Consider the following 21,666-nt stretch of genomic DNA (forward strand, 5'->3'; position numbering starts at 1 on the left):
TATCCGGACGTCATGCCACTGAACACCTGGACGGAACGTGAAGCTGTTTTGCCAGTTGAGTCTGACAACGCCTTACCTTACGCTACGTCACAGGGTCACGTGACCTGTGACGTAGGCCAATCACTGTTTGATTGGACCGATGGGCCAATCTAACGGTGCAAGAAGTGCAACGTCGCGACATGTTCTCTGCGCTTGATAGGACTAGCTGGTGGAGAAGCACACACAGGAGCCAGTCCTTTCAACTGCAGAGAGCACGCCATGACGTTGTGCCTGTTTCGCTGTTTGATTGGCCCTTCGGTTGATAACATCCGCTGCGCTCGGACCTAAGCTGAAGCGAAGTATAGCGAATTGTCCGGCCTTGGTTCCGCGCTTCAGCCGTCGGAGGGCAGGACAGCTGCCGTCAAGATCCGCTTGGATAAGAATCCGAAACCAGAGTATCCGTCAAAATTGAAAGGTTTTCAAAACGTTGTAGAACTCTCGGCATGCTTTATAGTTGTCTATTGAGGGTTGATATAGCGGTTATTGATGATGTGGAGTAAGTTTCTAACTGAAACTATAGCCTTAAAGTTCCTTCCTAAAAACAAACAAAAACTATTTATTTTTCAAACGTTATTCTTTTTCCTAAAGGGCTCTTGGGCAGACACAAACACGGATTCAACCTTTTTTTTCTGTGCGATGCTTAGTTTTGCTTAGTTTTTCCAAAAGCAATTTGGTCTTAGTTGTCTTAAACACGCTGTATATATGTAAATAGGCCAAAGAAAGGTGCATGGACCAAGCAGCCGTAGGATGGTGAGAATAAAAATTAATTTTAATGGCGGAAAAGTCTTGCAAGAAAAATTGTCTACACGCCCAAAAAAGCCGCATTAGTTTTACAAGAATAACGAAAGCTTGGCACAAGAACGATTGTTGCGCCTGAAAAGAAACGAATAATGAGGAAACATATATATATATATACATATGGGGTGTACGAAGTCCCCAGGCTTGATCTCAAATGAACCGTAAAAATCGACGCCTGCACGAAGCGATCTAAATTTTTCGTTAAAGGTCTATTTCACAGGTCGGTTTTTTCTTGTAAAATTAGAATGCGTAGTTCCCTCTCTGTAAAAATAGGGCCAGAAAACTTGCCTACTAAGTCAAGTTGCAGGGTGTTGTGCGCGAGTATTGATACATAGCGTCGGGAGCATCGTCCGAAGGTGTAGCCGACGAGCGAAAGGAAGCAGACGACACGCAGACGGAATCCGTTTGCAGCAAAAGCGCCGTCGTTATGCAAACGCTTTTTTTAGAGCGCAGCTCTTAGGCGCCCGTTTCCGGCTTGAGCGGCGTCGGCGTCGCCGTCGGCGCAACCGCGCGGTGTATTATGGGCTAATTTCCCCACTAAATCTACCGGAAAAATTTCCCCGCTAAGTCTAGCGGAAAAACTTCCCCGCTAAATCTAGCGTAGAAAATTTCCCGCTAAGTTTAGCGGGAAAATTTCCCCGCTAAATAGCGTGAAAATTTCCCGTCTTAATCTAGCGGAAAAATGTCCCACTAAATCTAGCGGAAATATTTCCCCGATAAATCTAGTGGAAAAAATTCCCCGCTAAATCTAGCGGAAAATTTTCCCCGCTAAATCTAGCGGAAAAATTTCCCCGCTAAATGTAGTGTAAAAACTTTCCCCGCTAAATCTAGCGGAAAATATTTCCCCGCTAAATCTAGCGGAAAAAGTTCTCTGGGATGTCACCTTACCCGCCGAGGTCACGTGACCCCCGTGGTCACATGACACCCCCAAGGTCACGTGACCCCCACGTGACCTTGGGGAGGGGGTCATGTGACACATGACCTCAGATCACGTGGCCGCCCCCCCCCCGAAGTCACGTGACCCCCCCCCCCCCCCCGAAGAACACGTGAACCTTAGTACCCTTCCCTCCTCCTCAAGAGCTGCGCTCTACTTCGGCATTACGGGGAGTTGTGAACGGTTTTCATTTTTTAGAGCGCAGCTCTTAGGCACCCGTTCCCGGCTTGTGCGGCGTCGGCGTCGCCGTCGGCGTAACCGCGCGGTGCATTATGGGTAAATATCCCCGCTAAATCTAGCAAAAAATTTCCGCACTAAATCTAGCTGAAAAATTTCCCCGCTAAATCTAGCTGAAAAATTTCCCCACTAAATCTAGCGGAAAAATGTTCCCGCTAAATCTAGCGGAAAATTTCTCCGCTAAATCTAGCGGAGAAATTTTGCCACTACATTTAACGGGGAATTTTTTTCGCTAGATTCCGCTAAATTTAGCCGAGAAATTTTACGCTCAATCTAGCAGAAAGATTCCCCCCGCTAAATCTAGCGAAATAATTTCCCCGCTAAGTCTAGCGGAAAAATATCCCCGCTAAGTCTAGCGGAAAAATTTCTCCGGAAATCTAGCGAAAAAACTTTCGCCGGTATATTTAGCGGAAAAATTTCACCGCTTAATCTAGCGGCAAAATTGCCCCACTAAATCTAGCGCAAAAATTTTCCCGCTAAATGTAGCGAAAAAATTTCCCCAGTAAATCTAGCGGAAAAATTTCCCCGCTAAATCTAGCTGAAAAATTTCCCCACTAAATCTAGCGGAAAAATTTCCCCACTAAATGAAGCGGAAAAAATTTCTCAGCTATATCTAGCGGAAATATTTTCCCGCTAAATCTAGCGGAAAAAATTTCCCAGCTATATCTAGCGGAAAAAATTCCCCGCATAATCTATCGGAAGAATTTCTCTGGGGGGTCACGTGACCCCCGAGGTCACGTGACACCCCCAATGTCACGTGACCCCTCACCTGACCTTGGAGAGGGTGTCATGTGACCCCACCAACGTCACGTGACCTCAGCTCACGTGGCCATCCCCCCCCCCCCCCCGAGGTCACGTGACCCCCCCCCCCCCCCCGAGAACACTTGAACCTCACTACCCTTCCCTTCTCCTCCTCAAGAAGTGCGCTCTACTTCGGCGTTAGAGGAAGTTGTAGACGGCTTTTATTTTTTACTTTAGGTTCTGGTTTTATTTTCTGCATTTATATTTAAACCAAAGGTACAGACAAAAGTATTATGTTCAGTTTAATAAACCAGGGGGTTTGTGGCCACTCTCAATAAAGAGGTAGCGCCATCTATTCATACGAGCGCCAAACACACTCCGCAATACGGTCTGTGTCGTCTGCGTCGCGCCCGCCGTTGACCCTGTCAAGTTTCTTGGCCCTATTTTTTTCCGAAAGGGTGCTACGCTTTCTAATTTCACAAGAAAAAATCAACCCGTGAAGTACACTTTTGACGCAAAGTTTGGATTACTACTTGTAGGTGTCGAATGGAAAACCCCTGGGGAAAACGAGAACGTCGGCCTGTTTATTAATCGACGTTTCCGCCGGAGTCTGCCCGAAACGTCGGAATTATATATATATATATATATATCCTAGAATATGCTGACATTTTATTGGACCAGACTTGTGTATCTCAAATACTATACTCAAGATGCGGTATTCCAAATACTTTTTGAAGTATCTTGGAATCTTGGTATTTTTGAAATACTTTTGATCGAGAGTAATTGATACTGTACTGTAAATACAGGTCTGGGCATCTTGTCCACATAATCTCAAATATATTTTTACCATTCCGCCATTTTCCGAGTTTTTCGGTATGAAGTGGCGTGGGTATGGCACGACAAAACGTGAATATTGTTTCGGACATTCAAATCCTGTTGCTAGCTCCGGTAGGCAACGGTATTTTGATTGAGCTCGTGGAAATATCGGTTTTGTGCCAACTGTGACTGATATTTCACCCCCAAGTTTGTAAGATAAAGGTTTCCCCCTCGGCTTCCCAAAGACGCCTTTTTGTTCCTAGAGCTTCCCCCCAAAAAATTCAAACAAAAGGGAAGGTTTTACGGAAGTAAAGATTTCCATACTGACCCGTAACGCAGAACGGAAAACGACCCACAACAGCAATTCAGTCTTCACTGTCAAGAAATACTAAGTAGAAGAAAATAAGAAGCGGACTCAAAAAGAAGACTTTTTTAGAGCGCAGCTCTTAGGCGCCCGTTTCCGGCTTGAGCGGCGTCGGCGTTGGTGTCGCCGTCGGCTTAACCGCAAGGTCACGTGACCCACCAAGGTCACGTGACCTCCCCCGAGGTCACGTGACCCCCCTTTGAGGTCACGTGACCCCCGGTCACGTGGCCCACCAGGCCACGTGACCTCCCAAGTCATGTGACCACCCAGGTCACGTGGCCTTCCAGGTCAAGTGACCCCCGATGTCACGTGACTCCCCCGAGGTCACTTGACCCCGCGCCTTACCCACTCCTCAAGAGCTGCGCTCTAATTTGGCGTTACAGGGAGTTGTAAACTGTTTTTTTTTTTTTGCTTTTCTATTTGATACCACTACAATATACATCAAGTGTTTTCTTTTTTCGTCAGTTTGGTATTTATTGTTTCCGGGAACACGGTCTACAAATGAACATTGATAAGCTGAGAACAGGACAAGAAACGAACTATGTGCAGGAGACCTCTCAAATTCCAACCAAAGCGTCCCCCAACATTAAGTTCCTTTCTGAACGCAACCTAAATAAACAAGGTACAACCAGTGCCGTCGCTAATATGTGGGCTCTTTTTGCTGTCCATTCTCTCATTTCCGTATCCCAAGTTTGTTTATAAAGCACTCTCCTATAGAAAATGTGGATTGTTGTTAAACGAGGCGTGTAAGGTCGGTAGCGGGACGTGATATTCAGCATAAGTCACTATAGCTAAAGCAACCCACGTTTTCTTTCGTTTCCCTGAAAATATTTGTAACATGTGCCAGTGATTTCCTGCTCCTTATAATTAGGCTGCATAAAATACCTCTACTATGGCTTTTTACACAAATCTGGTTTACAATTTTGGTAAACCAGATTTGTGCAACTATGTAATTCTGTTTGTCACTGACGTCGATAAAAAATATGCAATGCTGATGTATCTAAAAAAAAATTAATTGCACTGCTATTTGTAATCTGCTTAAGATATTTTACCCCGAAAGTAACTTGAGTAGTATTTTAATAACTCATGAAGCAGGTATTTAGTAGCTTAAGTTAAATACTTTTATTGAGCTATTTCTCTAACACTGTATGGGACCCGCATTTATTATCGTATATAGACGTGTTATAGGGTATTAAAACATCTCAGGTTCACTTTGTGTTCTTTAACGTAGTAAAACTATATATATATATATATATATATATATATATATATATATATATATATAAGGAAATCCCCCAACCTTTCCGTCATTCTTAAGGGACACAAACCATTTCATCCAAGATATATCCCAGCTAACCATACCCACAGGTTCATTTCTGCTAACATTGGAACTAACTGCACTGTACACCAACATTCCTCACGATGACGGCATCGCAGCGGTTATTGGAGCGTATATGAACACCCAAAACTCTTCAATCCTCGATTGCCAGTCCTGAACAAAATTGTTTCGACTCGTGCTTGAATGCAACCATTTTGAATTCGAAGATGAACAGTACCTTCAAACTAGCGGAACCGCCAGGGGCACAAAAATGGCCCAAATTATGCCAACATTCTCATGGCGGAATTGGGGGGTCGGTTCCTCGCAGATCGTTCGATTAAGCCATATTTCTCTAAAATGTATATTGACGATACTTTTATCCTATGGACAGGCACAGAGGACGAACTCAACACATTTATTTCGGAATACAATTCGGCTCATTCCTCTATTCGTACACGCAACAATATCTTAACTACGATAGGTGCCACACCCGCCACTGCAAAAATAGGTTGCCCTATTCTCAGGCGCATACGTACAAACCAATATGCAGCAACGAGCAAGACTTCAAACAAAACGCAGATAATCTAACGCCAGCACTCATTAGGCAAAATTATCCACCAGGCGCCATCAACAGTGCTATAGAAAAGGCTAGTAGACCAGACCGCACGACACCCATCAACAAAACAAGCGTTCGAAACTCAGAGAATAATCAATATAATTTAGTGCTAACCTACGCAAGTAACCTTCTCAACATCAACAACATCCTTCGCAAAAATTTTAATATTCTCTCGCAAAACCAGCGCCTTCAATCTGTCTTTCCGCAGGCTCTACGCGTCGCGTACCGGCGAGAAAAAAGCCTAAGAGGGGCCCTGCAAGCACTTTTTTACTAATTTTTAATTTGCACCGATCCTGACCGCACTAAACGTAGTAACCTAATGAAACTTTTCTCTTCTCAAATTTCGCCTTAGTTTCAAAGTTATAGGCAAATTAAAATTACAAAAACAAGCAAAAAATAACCTCCCTCATGACGTCCTTGGTTGCTTGAGTGGCCGTGAACTAGTGGAGGGATAGTTAGCTCTGCGAGCGCAAACGACTGCCGCACTCCGTGTCGACGGCGCGAGAGGGCGCCACTAAAGCGTGCTCTGGATAGGCTGTATACAGCGGGGGCAGCCAGAGCGGCTCGCATTGCATTTGCCGCGCCATTAAACACTAATTCGGCATGACGCTTGGTTGGCCCTAAACGACAACAAACACAGTGCGAAGATCAGTTCAAAATGGGAGCCATTTCGCGCTGCCGTAACGCGAAAGGGCAAAAACGCAAGACAAAGCTGCTCGCAGAAGGCCTTCGGAACGCTCGGAGCCGGTCGGATCCTCCAGTCCGTAAACGACCGCAGCGTCGACGCGTACATCCGGAACCTTTCCGTGTCGACGCCTGATCCCACTACTCTTTTGTAGTATTCGCCGCCTTTTCCACCACTTGGTGGCGGGTATGTCGACGGGTCAATTTTTGTTTCCGTACTTCATAAACTGCATTTGTCTCTTTTCTGATCTAAAATACTGAACAAAAACTACTTTTATAAATAATTGAAACGGTTCCCGCCACTTATATTTTGTATTTTTACTAAAAAGAAGCTTTTACCGGTTCTGACCACTAGTATGCCCAGGACCAAAGACGACACATTTCGCGCGCTTTCGGTACCACGGGTCGCCCCCGTCGGTGCAGGAGGTTTCCGCGTCGTCCGGTTAAAATATGATGCACTGATATTTAGTTACTCTCTCCGTGCCCGCTGGCTTGCACGAACCCCAAGAGACCTGGAAATCGCACAAAAAGCAGACGCTTAAATATGTTTGCAGGGCCCCTTTACATGCTAGTACGATCCAAAACCACACATGAGGAGTTCTTGGGATCTCGGCCATGCCGGGTGCCGCGGCGCAGTGTGTAGCCACTTGACGGAATCCGTGGAGGCAAAAAGTACAAATTCGGACTTCACCTTTAGGATAACCGGAAATGATAACTGTAACTTTGTTAATGTTGTCTATCTGTTGCACTCCCGGGTATGCAACATGCAGTATATTGGACAGACCGATCTCCCCTTCCGTCAAAGATTTAACAATCACAGGTCGCACCTTAACACACTCCAAAAACTCCAAAATACACGTCTCGGTCAACACAACATAAACAACATATTTGTAACTATACTTCAATCGGGATTTCAGTACAGCACGCGAAAGGGAGCAAAGGGAATCACACCAAATTAAAAAGTTTAACACGCTTCGAGTGGGCATTAACGAGAGCGCCGTCCTGCTTAACTGCTCATATCTTGACCGGTTCACCTCCTCGAAACCCCCACGTTGACGGGAAAACGAACAGACGGAGTCCCCTGCCTAGAGTTCTCCCTGCGCTAGACATCATTACGACCTCGAGAACTGTCTTCGCTCTGGGTTGCGAGATGGGGATTCGGGTGGTGAGAAAATAAAAATAAGGAAAATGGAAGAAGAGAAAAAAAAAAAGGAGGGGGGGGGCATGCTTGCATGTGAGTGTGTGGGTGGGTGGGGTGTGCGGGGGGGGGGGGGGGGGGGAGTGGAGAGGAGTGTTTAGGTGTATAAGATGAATCATCGCGCGTCTCGGTTGGCGCCCGAGCTGCTCCTGTGTCTCTGCTGGCTCTTCTTGGCCCCCCGGGCGCGCTTTTGGGCCCACTTGATTTTGCTTTATTCCCTTGTTTCGTTCTGGACACTGCCGAGCCTCAAGCGCGCCTAACGGGAGGCTGTTTGGGGAGGCATGCGGGGCCCCTTCCCTTACCGCGGTCTTCGTCTACCCATGGTCGATTCTGAGAGGTGGTTTCTCGGCTTTTCTTAATTTTTTTTTTTTTTTTTTGCCGCCGTGTTAAATTGGAGGGCTTTCAACTTTTACTGCAATATTAGGACCTGATGAAAAGCGGTCCCCGCCCGGAACGTCGTCCAATACATACGTTTTAAAGCATTCACCTCCTCTTTACGATATATATATATACAATCATTGGAAGTGCAAAACGATTGACCAGTGCAGCAGTAGCAATGGTGTAATCGAAGGGGTGAGAAACCGATTATTAAATTTAATACATAAAAGTTAGGGAAAAGGAAAGGAAGCTGGCGAAAAAGTGGCCCTTACATTGATCTAATAAATTTAATATTCATTCTCTCTCTCCCCTCTTTGTTTACAATATATATATATATATATATATATATATATATATATATATATATATATATATATATAGTTTTACTACGTTAAAGCACACTAAGTGAACCTAAGATATTTTTAAAACAATCTAACTTGCCTATATTCGATTGTAAATGCTAGTCCCATAAGATGCCACCCTATTCTAGTACAAGGACGGATTAAATATTTAAACGCCGTAAGCTTTGTTTCAGGAGTGAAGGGTAATAAAGTTCTTCGCAGCGACATCAACTTTCTACACAAAATGTGAAACGTCTCGCTTAAGTGAGAAATAATTTTATAACCTTCATACTTGTATTCAATAACTTCTTCTAAAGCATTGAATTCGGGAGTGAATGGAAACAAAGCGGTACCTTGTTCAGCGTTGTCATTAGCACGCATTTCTTAACTTTCAAGTGCATTTTCAGTGTTGACACCACACAAAATCAATTTGAAAAAAAAATCATGTCAATACTTTTCAACAAAAACAAAAGCTATTTTTGAGAATAGTATACGTTCATCTGCATAAAGAAGAAAAAACGACACTGTATCGGGGGTTGATGTGCATCACATCTTAGATAAGGAAAGCAAATGTCCAAGCACCGAGCCCTGGGCTAGTCCAGGTAGAGCTGCTAATTCAATTAATTATGGTTTTCCAACAGAGAAGAACTGTATATGGTTGTTAAGGTAAAATATTGACCATTCCAGGATGCAATCATTATCAAGTACCTGCTTCGTCTTATGCTATAACTTTTAATAATGCACTCTGTAGAACGCCTTTGCGAAGTCTAAGAAAACCACGTCAACTTGACCAACATTAGCAATTACTTTAGCAAAAATATGAACCATCAGAAATTGTGCTACTGTCGAGCATCTTCTACAGACACTATGTTATTCGTATATTAGAAATTTTGTAGTTTATGGAAAAGTTATAATGGTCTTTAAAATAACATATTCAAGAACTTGTATAAATGCACGCACTAAGACCACTGGACTATAATTGCTAGCACCCTTTTTCGCTTCCCTCTTATAGATAAGCACACATTAGGCTGTTTTCCAATCAAGTGACAACGGACCCTTTTTTAAACTTCAAGAGTAAATCACGTAAAAGAAATCTTGGTGGAGACCATATATATATATATATATATATATATATATATATATATATATATATATATATATATATATATATCGTGTACTATCTTTAAGATATGATGGCCCATGTTCCATGTCTAATTCAATGTGAAATAATCAAGGTAAAATAAACACTCTCAGTCTCCATAAAACTGGAAAGAGCATGCAGTGGGCCTGCTGAATTCCTGACGACCTTCCATGTTGTAGGGTTGGCGGAGCACCCTGTTTGGGGAACTAGCCGGGGCCTCACGTGACACGTGTGGCGAGACTAAATGACGACAGTGCTATGGTTGCAGAGTTGGACGGTTGCGATACGAAGCTTTCGAGGTAGTGAAAATCGCATTGCTGTGGCGTTGCTAACTTTTTTTGCGTAAAGACTCAAGAAGGTTGTAAACTCCTGGATGCGTAAATCAAGCTCGTGTGTTACTGCGACAGCTGTCAATGGAGGCATGACTACATCGGCTGTAGTGCCAAGGGCAAAGAAATCAAACACAGGTAATTAGTCAGTGTCAGAACTGTTCAAATGGAGCTGATGCTCTTTACGGCTAATGACGGCATCTTTGGACCACAGAAAGTCTCAGCCCAGTATAATGTCAGTCACACAGGTAGAGAGAATTCTAAATATAATGACTTGCCTATTCGAGTCGCGGGCGCTTAGTGGATTCAGCAGCCAAGAGAACTAACTCTCTGTTTTTTATGCAGAAATAGTGTCCAGGTGCTGGCGTCAATACTATTCGTAAATGGCGTCGCAAATAGCCAAATATACAGGATCTTGAGGCACCATTGTCAACGAGATATTCAAGTTTTAATTTATCGATTTTAACAGGAACAGAATTTGGGTGATCTGTAGGAAGATTTATTACGCAATTTTGTAGCGCAGCCTGGCGTCCGGCGGCAGCGGAAGCTGCAGGCTCTTCTTTGACGTCGCGTTTGACACGGCGGCTGCATCGAGGAGCGACACGGAGCACCAAGGGAAACGAAGACGGCGATCGACCTGTCCAGTTGTCACACTGAAAAAAGGGACCTGAAGGCTGGGCGTCAAAATAATGTTTGTTGTAATCGGAAGCCCAATATGGATGAGGGTGTGGGATGAACCGATGCTTTTCGGCATTCAGGCGATGGCGGCAGTAGCATGCGATGTTGCCAAGCAGCAGAGAAAAGGGAGGGGTCGCTGGTCATTAGTTCTGCACATGTCCCCTCCTGGAGCTGGTGCGTAGGATCGATTACAAAGAAACGTTATCATAGTTAGCTAATTCAAGTCCTCTATTCTTATATAATTGACCCCTGCAGCCACGATTCAAATAATTATGTTGTGTCTGTGTCTCGTTTTTCTCCCCTTATAGGTAGACCAACTAGCTGCAGGCCTGGTTTCTCTCAAACTTCCTGAGGGTTCCAGGGTTGCCATACTCGTTCCAAGACTCTACGAAGGGGCCCAGCTACTTTATGCGGCGTCCAAGGCGGGACTTGTTATGGTAAATGCGACTACGTTGTTCCGTTGCACATGCTTGCTGCATATACCATGCACGCAGCAACGAATTTTGGCTCCCACCTTTTCTGTTTTGTAGGTTGGCATCAACACATTCTGCACGGTTTCGGAACTTGAGTTTTGTTTGAATAAGGTAAGTTGTCTCCAGCTGCAAGCTGTTTGCTCTGCTGCAACATTGAAGATAAATTTAAAAAAAGAGCATACCGTGACAAACATTTCGCTGAATGCCATCTAAAGCTTAAGGTGGAATGTGGTGTCAAGACTCGATATCGCCTGCTCCTAGGCTACTCTTCCTCCAGGTGTAATGGGCCATACACATTTCCAAAAACGCTCCTAGGCCGCCGCCATGTGGATGATGATGTTACAGCTGGTGCGATGTTCGCTCACCTTATCACGTAGCCATTTTGTGCCAGTATATTGGACTGTTAAAATCTGCTCATCGCGATTCTCTGCTTCTGTTTTGCGGTTTTAAATTCCAATTTACCTGTCCTCTCTTGAAAATGTTCGCTTCATTTTTCGTGCGCATGCAGCGTATCCTATTAGTGTCATATTTTTACTGCGTGAAAGTGGGCATGTAAGTCCATGTCATTCAAGCGTTTCTGCTCGACATTCCCTAGAAACGAAGAAAGGAAAGAACGTTGGAAGGCCTTTGACACTATTTTGCGATCAATGACATCTTGGTTTTCCACTCTCAGTGTTAATCCACGTAGATGTCATGCCAGTCATCAACAAAAATATCAGTTCGGCGTAATGTGGGGAATCAACGTGTCGCGTCCGTCCCTTTGCCTTGGTGCTGGTGTTGTCAAAAAAAGAAGCTCTCCAAAATAGGTTATACAACACGATAACCTCTTGGATTCCATCCGATTGTCGATATGTGACATTCGTTGAAACTGTAGTGTTGTGTTTGATATCTTTCTACAAAAATCATGTTTCAGATAACAATGGCCCGTTACATAGGAAAACGTTGCATAGTAGCGATGCAGATTAAAATCTCAATTCGATCCTCAACAACCACATCATTGTAAACGCAGTTGTTGGCTACGTTAAAATAAATGTGGTCGTAGCACATCAAATCGAGGACGCACCAATAACACGCAGACTGTCTTTCCACTTCCTCCTCTTCTACCCGTCTGCTACCAATCGAAAAAGTCAAATCTTTATTCGATTAGCTACGGTCTCATCCACGTAAACACACCATTGGCCTTTGTGCGATTTTTGTCTGTACAGCCACGCAAAATATAGGACGGATAAAAGGAGACGCATGTATGACCTAGTAATGCCATAACAACAGTGGTAAGCCTCACCGCCGCACGATGACCTTTCACAATAAATTTTACAGTGACCGCGACCGGTGCCACAACCAATATACCGAATCTAGTGGTAAAAACGTGCGGCTCAACCTTGCCCTACGCGAGTCCCTAATCCCTAGGTCCCACAGAAGTGTCACACGTCCTCAGTAAAGCCCATTGGTGTGTTTGTCTTGCACGCGTCAGTGAATAATTAAATACCCCAACGCACGAGCCCGTGCCTCGTGCAAAACTTGGAAGCAAATGGCGGCGCAGCGAAAAGTAAAAGGCAATGAAGTGGCCTCTAAAGGAAACTGCGGTACCTCCCTCGCTTGTTGTCTCGCGGTACGTTTTTTTTTCCGCTTTCGCCAATAGTGGTTGTCGCCACATGTAAGCGTGAATCCTATACAGGGATTTAAGCTCACATCGTAGAATTTGCTTCCCTGGCGTATATCGCCCGCCTCACACTTCTGTCATTTTATTTTTGGCCATTTCATGTTTGCAGAAAGACATGCGCAGCGGCGTACTGATTGTGAGGGCTGAGGCTATGTGACATTTAATTATCGGTCTGCGTAGTTTTGACGGTGTCGCGTGAACGCTGGAAGAAAAAGGAAAGGAAGAAGAAGATCGAGCTGGAAAAGAAAAAGAATGTCACCACGCCTCGACGGAGCCGAACATTAAAATATATATTTCGACGACCAATCGAGCTTCGTCGCACTTGGCGCCCGAACGGGGACTCCGTAATGAGGTAAATTTATGTGGGGACGGCGGTCATTATCAAATCGCCCATTGAGCTCTTCGCATCAACAAGAAGGCTTAACTACAACGTCAGCAACGATGGATGAAGACGGCGCAAAAAGCGGCAGTGACTCGTCGTTGCAAGCTAAAGTTGAGGCGGCAGTTGGACGGAGGGAAGAACTTCAGCAGATCCTTTCGAGGAGGGACGAAGAAATCGCTGAATTGAGGCAACGCATCACAGAGCTTCTTAGCCGACAACAGACTGTACCCGCACCGACGCCTGCCTATTCTGCAAGTGCTGCTGGGGATAGCGCTTCTCTGAAAGCCATGGAGACCCTGGTGCGCGGATTACTGTCCCCAGTCATCGAGAGACTCAACTGCTTGGAGGCCGCGAGCTCGAGAAGCAACTCTGAAAGCAGTGACGAGGGCTCCAAGCACCAAGGGCAACAGAATAAAATATCCAAGAAAAAGAAACGGTAGCAGCGGTCGCTGCATACCGAACTACAAGAGAGCGTTCCCAACTCATGCACCACATCTGAAAGCAGAGACAAGGTCTCGAACCAGCAAAGCCAGGGGAGAGGACTGGGAGATACCATCAACCATCGAGTTCAGCCATCCACCGCGGCCGTAAGTGCAGCTCCCCTCCTTGCCACGGACGTAATTGGTTGGTTCCATCAGGTCGAATTTTGGCTGAAAATTTACGGGCTGCCGGAAGATATCGCACTCCCGCTGCTCATATCAAAGCTACCTTCCAAAGATTTTGCTTGGATGCGCTTCGAGCTTAACTCCAAGAAGATGAGCACTTGGAATGACGTGAAGTCCGCGTTTCGGCGGCACTACAATTTAGAAAGCCCTGTGGAAAATCAAAGACCAATGTTCGCTCGAAGACAGACCTCCACAGAAACGTGCATGGAGTACGCTATTCAGAAGCTGCAACTGATAGAAGAATGTGTCTTCACAGGAAGCGAAGCCGAGAAGTGCGAATTGCTTCTTGAATCGCTGAACGACAAGGCAAAGTGGATGTATTTCGATAGAAGCTTCACATCGCTTGATGACTTGCTCGACTCTTTTATGAAGTTTGATCGGGCAAGCGGAAAAGCCAAGAAGCCCGAAGAGAAGTCATTAAAAGTTTCAAACTTCCACGAAGGAGGGGCCGATGAGCTGTGCAGTTTCGTCAAACATGATCGGCAACAGCAGCCTGGGGAAAAACGTCAGGAATACGATGCAGCGAGCAGTGCGAATGACAAACCACGACCAAGCCTGACCTACCAAAGGGAATTCCGTCGCCAGAACAATGCAGCCCAGACCAAGGCTCAAGGATCCCGTCGGAAAGTACTCAAGCTTTGCCTAAACTGCAAACAGGAAGGCCACTTCGTTACCATACTTGGGTAGTAATTCAATTACAGTAATTAAATTACTGTAATTTAATTACTTTTCCTGGTAATTTGTAATTGTAATAATTACTTTTGGCTAAAGGGAATTGTAATTGTAATTTAATTACTTTCTAGCGTCAGTAATTGCTAAATTTCAGGCACAATTACAATTACTTTTGCAAGATTTTGTGGCGGCGGCGCTTTTCCCCTCTGGCCACGGAGACGACAGCACAGCCAAAGCGACAGGGGAGAGAGCGTCTCCCAACCTGCTAAAAAAAATGGAAAAGAGGGGTGGGAAAGAGAGGCTGGGATAGAACGGAATGAAGGATTTTGTAGACTGTAAAACGATTTAATGAAGAATTTGAGAAATAATTTGATAAATGAGGGCTACATTCGCGTCCGTTTTCGTTCCTGTTTTAGTTAAATCTGACTCTTCGTCTCGTTTGCTTCCTGTTGCTCCTGCTTCTAGGGGTCTTTCTTATTTCTCATTCCCACACGGGGGCATCGGAGGTCAAAGTCGAGCTGGTTGGCTCCGATCACATCATCCGGTCGAGGCGGGGAGGTTCGAGGTTCTCCTTACGCGTCTTCGCCGCAAAGCATATTAGCTTACATATTTCAGTCAAGTTTGGGGACTTTTTTGTTCATGAAATTATTCTCTTTTCTTTATGAGTTTTTCACGTCCTTCTCCTCTATCTCGTATGTTAATACCACTAACAGTAAGTCGTGCTACTCTAATATCGAGGCGAAGAAGCAAAGAAGCAGCAGGTCTCATTAATACGACTCACCCTGCAATACTTCCAACTGTTGTTGCTACACTGCTCTTCCTTCTCCCAATCCTCGTCTACCTTTTTGTATAAATCTTCATTATTTAGTGTTCGCTCTACCTAACCCTTTCAACCGTTTGTCAGCCTGATTGGACGAGATTCCAAAACCTTCAAACCGCGGCTTTAGCTGTAGGGAGCTTGTTTTTACATTTGTTGTTCGTTGAAGGCTTCTTTTTTTATAGAGGGCTTTGCTTGCGCTTTGTTTTTACACCTCTATCGTGACCCTCCACGCGTTGTCCTCTAGTCTTGGCCTGTGGAACCGCCCCGAGGCGCGCAGTGCTGCTTTGCATTGAGAAGCTGCAACAGTCTTATCTACAATGGAAAACGAAAGGCTGCCGGGGCCTTGTTGCGAAAAATTCTTTAAACAGATTAGCAGCAATGTAAAAATATAATCGTGAGGAGCAAACTCTCCGCACCGTTTCTGAAAACAAATTCAATAAACCGAAAGGCGACCTCCAATTTGCGGAAACACTTGCAGGTAGGCAACTTTCTTGTTACTTTGAATAATACTTACAGTTATAAAAAAAATAATAATATTATCTCGTCTAGATCTTCCAGCTGAAACACGCCCAAGTAAATCGTGAAATCGAGGCGTCCAAGAGGCCGGAGTTTTGGAATAATTCGCGGATTCTAATTTTCGCGACGCGGTGCGGTCGCGATATAGATTCCAATGTGTTTACTTTTTTTTTTCGCGAATTGTAGGCGATTCGCGAAATTCGCGAAAATAAAGTCGTTTGCAGTGTATCATGAATTTTTCGAGGTTGTTCTTGCCATGCTAAATTCAAATCGATCTTCTTTATGAGACGCATAACATCGATACAATCATTGCTATCCTAATGATTAGCTACATGACGATCCTAAATTTATTATTTATCTCGGGAGCTTTTTGGGTGTTACCGTGCACTGAATTGACCCAGAATCCCTGGCAATAGAGTTGCTTCTATTGTGACACTAGTTTTGTGAAAGCGACCACAGTTCGTGTGCTACGGTTACCCAAATCCGGCATGTTTCAAGTGCACAGACAGGGAGAGGAAGCGAATCATCGTGGCTGAAATGTTTTCGTAAGTTGTCGTATCCTTTAAATGTTTGACGTCGTTTACAAGTTTCTCTTATTAGCCATTTTTCCGTGAGTTTTATGATACCAGTACTGTTGCATATTTGTTTCCTTGTATTATTTTTAAGTTTATTTTTTCTTGGTTTGACTTGGATACCATTTGCATAAGTTCTAAGGAGATTCACCTCGCACCTGTGAATTTTGTCGCCATTTTTTATGTTTTGAGAATATATGAACGCAGGAGTTCATTACTCCAAACTATTAAGTTCTATAATCCATTTAACAAATTTTATAAAAGTAAAGTACAATGCGTGACATTTATACAGCGGCCATATAAGTCGTTTACAGTTATATGGCCCAATGTGGGGGGTAACTCTCAGAAATAAGTAATTGTAAAGTAATTGCATTACTTTTGAAAAGTAATTTGTAATTGCAATGAACTACTTTCGCGTAGTAGTAATTGTAATTGTAGTTAAACTAGTTTTGGAGTTAAGTAATTGTAATTGTAATTAAATTACATTTTGAAAGTAATTTACCCATGTATGTTTGTTACATGGTGCCCCCAGCCTCTCACGCAAAAATTTCTTGAATGGCAGCGCGCATTTCAAGCGGAGCCTAACGTTCCGACTGACCTGGAAAACTCCGACCTGGTGTCTTCGGGGCCTGCGGGGAAACACCAGTAGTGCAGCGCGTTAGCTGTGAATCTTCTGTGGGCGTCAAACGGGTCCCAGTCTTTATGGGATCAATTGAACTCAGTGCAGTTTTGGATTCTGGTTCCACCAGAAGCCTTGTGAATGAAGCTGTTTGCCAGAGACTTCAGATGACACCTTCAAAATCTTCCCTGAAACTTGTGGAAGCAAATGGGCTGCCACTTAAAAATAATGGAGAAGTGAGTGTTGACATTACGGTGGACGGAAGGTCATTCCGACAGACTTTTGTGGTTGTCCCACATTTAATGGAAGACTTAGTCTTACTTGGAGATGACTTTCTACGCTCTTCAAAAGCATTTATCGACTGGGGTACAAACACGTTTTCGATCCAAGCCGAAAAACCACTCAAGGTTTATGCAACGACCACCCAAGTAGTACCGCCTCTTTCCCGGAAAGTCATCGAAGTCGTTTTGGAAGTCCCAGACGGCGAGACAAGTCGCGATATCTTATACGTAACAGGTTCTCCATCAACTATTGAACGGTACCTGTTGGAACTGCAACCGACAGTCATCGATGCAGGGACAAAGACTTTCAAACTTTTGGCTACAAACTTTTCCTTGAGGCCATCCAAAATACCTGCCAGGGCATCTTTAGGATCAGCAGAAAAGGTAGAAGCTGTTGAAGCGGTTGACTTGTCTCCCATCGAGTGGGAATCAGTCCAGCAATTTTTCAGTTTTTCTGATCTTGAGAACCAGGAAGATGTGCCGAAAGTCCTCAACGAAACGCAGCAGATAATAATTGATGAGTTGAGCTTCAACGTGGGAGCTTCGCTGAACTCCGAAGAGCTGGAGGCAGGAAAACAACTCTTGATGAAATATCGTTCTCGTTTTGCAACCGACACTGCACACCTGGGATCTTGTACGATGGAGCAACATTCCATTTCTACTGGTGGTGCAAAACCGATTGCACAATACCCAGGGCGAATTTCACCGCCTCAAAGAGATTTGGTGAAGGCAATGATAAAAGACCTAATAGATGCAAAAATTATCCAGCCCTCGAAAAGCTCCTGGGCATCACCACTGGTTCTAGTTCAAAAAAAGGACAAGTCGACGAGGATGTGTGTAGACTATAGGAAGCTAAATGCTGTAACTGAAAACGTTGTCTATCCACTACCACGAATTGATGATGCTCTGGCGGCATTGAGTGGGAGCAAGTATTTCTCAACATTAGACCTCCTTTCAGGATTCTACCAAATAGAGGTGGAACCTGGCGACACCGCTAAGACAGCTTTTGTTACGCAGTGGGGGCTGTATGAATTTCTAAGAATGCCGTTCGGGTTAAAAGGGGCACCGCAACGTGTCAGCGAACTGTAGATGCCATTATCGGTGATCTAAAGTATCGCAACGCACTGGTCTACATGGACGACTGCATTGTTTATAGCACAACGTTCCAAGATCACCTTCGACAACTGGGAAATATTTTCGCGCGTTTTGAGGCCGCAAATCTCAAGTTCAAACCGCAGAAGTGCCTTTTTTTTTGCACCAGAGTGACTTACCTTGGACATATTGTATCCCAGAAAGGTATTGCACCTGATCCAGAGAAAGTCGATGCCGTAACGCGATTTTCCGTTCCTAGAACTGCGGCTGAAGTTCAATCGTTCTTGGGACTGACGTCCTATTTCCGAAAGTTCATTTGGAACCATAGTGCCATCGCAGCCCCCTTGAGAAAGCTCCTGAAAAAAGAAGAAGCCTTCGCATGGGGAGCTCCACAAGAACACGCCTTCCATGAACTGAAATCTGCCTTATGTGGACCTCCCGTCTTGAAGCACTTTTCAGAAGACTCTAAATACGGCCTCCAGGTCCACACTGCTGCTTCCAGAACCGGCCTCGGCGCCATCCTCCTCCAGGAAGATGAAACTGAGAATTACAGGCCTGTTGTATACCTCAGCCGTTCTCTTCACGGAGCTGAAGAGAACTACACATCCACTGAACTTGAGGCCCTTGCAGTTAAGTGGTCCCTGGAACAGCTACGTCCCTACCTAATGGGCAGAAAGTTTCATGTTGTTACAGATCACCATGCGCTCTGCTGGGTTCTTCGTTACAAGGAAGGAAACGAACGCCTGCTCAGGTGGTCTCTCCTGCTCCAAGAATTCGACTTTAAAGTTGTGTACAAGTCTGGCGCATGTCACACTGCCCCCGATTGTCTGTCCCGTATTCCAAGCCGCTTGTGCTCAGGGGAACCTTCGAGTACCAACGGCTCGGGAGAGACTTGGAGGACCCGCACTCGCGATGTGTTTGAGGTCAAAGAGCCCAACTTAAGCTCCGAGCAGAAGGAGAATCCGTTCTGTACAAAAATCATAAAGATACTGCAGAACAAGGCTGGTACAAAGAAACAGCAGAAGAGAGCAAGTAAACAATTCGTGCTTTTTGATGATGTATTGTACAAAAGGGATGCAGGACCAACGCATGAACGATTTGTTTTGTGCTTGCCGGCGACGAAGCGAGCGGAAGTACTTCACGAATTTCATTGAAGTCGATTCGGAGCACACATGGGAATCCGTCGCACATACGAGAAAATCAACAGTAAATATTTCTGGCCTCGACAGTATCCGGATGTCCAACGGTTCGTGAAAAGCTGTGACCTCTGTCAACGGATGAAGATGACTACGACGTGCCCTTACGGACTGCTGCAGCCAGTTAAAGTCGATGTGCCATTTCATACAGTTGGACTCGACATAATTGGGCCCTTTCAGGCTTCACGAAGGTACAAGTTTGTCATAGTTGCCATAGACTACCTAACCAAGTTTGTTGAGGCGAAAGCTGTTCGTAACATTGAGGCTTCCACGGTGCAGAAGTTCATCGAGAGGAGAATTATCCTCAAGCACGGATGCCCCACAGTACTAGTTACGGACAGGGGCACACAGATGACTGCCATATCAACTTCCGATTACCTCAAGTACCGTGGTATATGTCACGCGACGACTACGGCTGTCAACGGCCTCGTCGAACGAGCCAACAAAACGCTCAAGCAGATGATGCGAATCATCAGCCCACTTCTCTCCAGATGAGGTGGTGATTCGCATTATCTGTTTGAGCGTTTTATTGGCTCGTTCGACGAGGCCGTTGGCAGCTGGGTGATAAGCTGTAGTCGTTGCGTGACGTATACCACGGTACTTGAGGTAATCGGAAGTTGATCTGGCAGTCATCTGTGTGCCCCTGTCCGTAACTAGTACTGTGGGGTATCCGTGGTTGAGGATAATTCTCCTCTCGATGAACTTCTGCACCGTGGAAGCCTCAATGTTACGAACAGCTTTCGCCTCAACAAACTTGGTTAGGTAGTCTATGGCAACTATGACAAACTAACAAAAACGAAGAAGAAGATCGAGCTGGAAAAGAAAAAGAATGTCACCACGCCTCAACGGAGCCGAACAGTAGAAGATATATTTCGACGACCAATCGAGCTTCGTCGCAGTAGTAATGTCATGTTTCTTGCTCACATTGCTTATGTGCGTGAATTAAGGCGAGCGTTGATGATGACCCTCCGACAACCGTGAATACGGCCGTCCAACTCAGCTGACTGGTTATATATTGTCGTGCAGCTCAAAAGTCAAGAAGACGCTAGCTCGGCCAAGTTACCGGCGAAATTGAGTGTAACCTCTAAAGACCGTTTCGGTGCGCATTGTAATTATTTTCGCAAAACTAATGCGATAGTACACAGTTTACACTGCAAAACATACATACTTAGCAGCAAGGCTATCACAATGGCAGCTCACATGACGTCAGTGCAGGTCATGAACCACTGTGCTCGTGCATTCGTGTTCGCTCGCACTTACGGTAAAATAGAGCCTTGAGTACAACGATGCTTTATACACGGGCCGCTAATGCTGACTTCCTTTTGTCTTACGCACAGACAGAGCCACTGAAACGGGAGTTGACGAGCGCTCACAAAGGCCAACGCTGGGTAGAAGGAAACATTGGAATCTTAAATGGCACTAACCTGCCCTACTATAGAGTTAAGAGGAAACAAACATGGAAGGCTCATGCTATGGCGGCGGTCACGCAATGTTGACGAGGGGTGAAAAAGGTCATGTAATTAGCGAGCAAATAAAAAATAGGCTACTCAATAGCCACAATCACCGCCCAATGTACTAAGACCAGATTTGACGTCTTCTATTGTGATACCAGTAGGGGTGTGCGCATAGCGGTTCGAATCGAATAGTGCAGTGTCATCCATAGCTTCAACAGTGCAAAGAGAGCCGATTGCATCAGCTTTCATTTGCACCGCAAAGGCTATGAATTACATGCTGTGCTGCACACACGCAAAAAACTTACTCAAGTCCACGCACACAAAATGAATACACACTTACGCAGCTCTAACAACTCTTTGGTATATTATCACTTTCGTCTCCGTCTTTGTTGGTATTATGGACTATAGGGCTATGGAGAAACATTTTGTATTTTTCTTCAAGAGGATGCTAAACCGTAAACTAAAAATTTTAAGCCTTTCCACTCTGCCGAAGATGGAAGACCAGCGAAGCTGTACTATGCTGGTATTGAAGTATTTATAAAAACCCTTCAGGGCCCGGCGTGGCGTCCTGTCGTCGCCGGGCCTCGCGCTTGCACTTGGCTTCTGTGGCACGATCGACGTCCGCTGACCTGACGGCGCCGGTCACATCGCC

General features: G+C 44.9%; 1 protein-coding gene across 1 annotated transcript in view; it reads left to right on the forward strand.

Moving 5' to 3' along the window:
• The window catches only part of LOC8028428 (medium-chain acyl-CoA ligase ACSF2, mitochondrial), a 146,689-nt gene that overhangs the window by 21,300 nt on the left and 103,723 nt on the right, over positions 1-21,666 (forward strand). Inside the window, exons 3-4 of the mRNA XM_002399246.4 lie at positions 10,921-11,049; positions 11,143-11,196. Coding sequence (XP_002399287.3) covers positions 10,921-11,049; positions 11,143-11,196 — 183 coding nt within the window. The remainder of the gene's footprint in view (positions 1-10,920; positions 11,050-11,142; positions 11,197-21,666) is intronic.

The sequence above is a fragment of the Ixodes scapularis genome, unplaced genomic scaffold (assembly GCF_016920785.2).
Source record: "Ixodes scapularis isolate PalLabHiFi unplaced genomic scaffold, ASM1692078v2 PGA_scaffold4__175_contigs__length_147842914, whole genome shotgun sequence".
Classification (NCBI taxonomy): Eukaryota; Metazoa; Arthropoda; class Arachnida; order Ixodida; family Ixodidae; genus Ixodes; species Ixodes scapularis.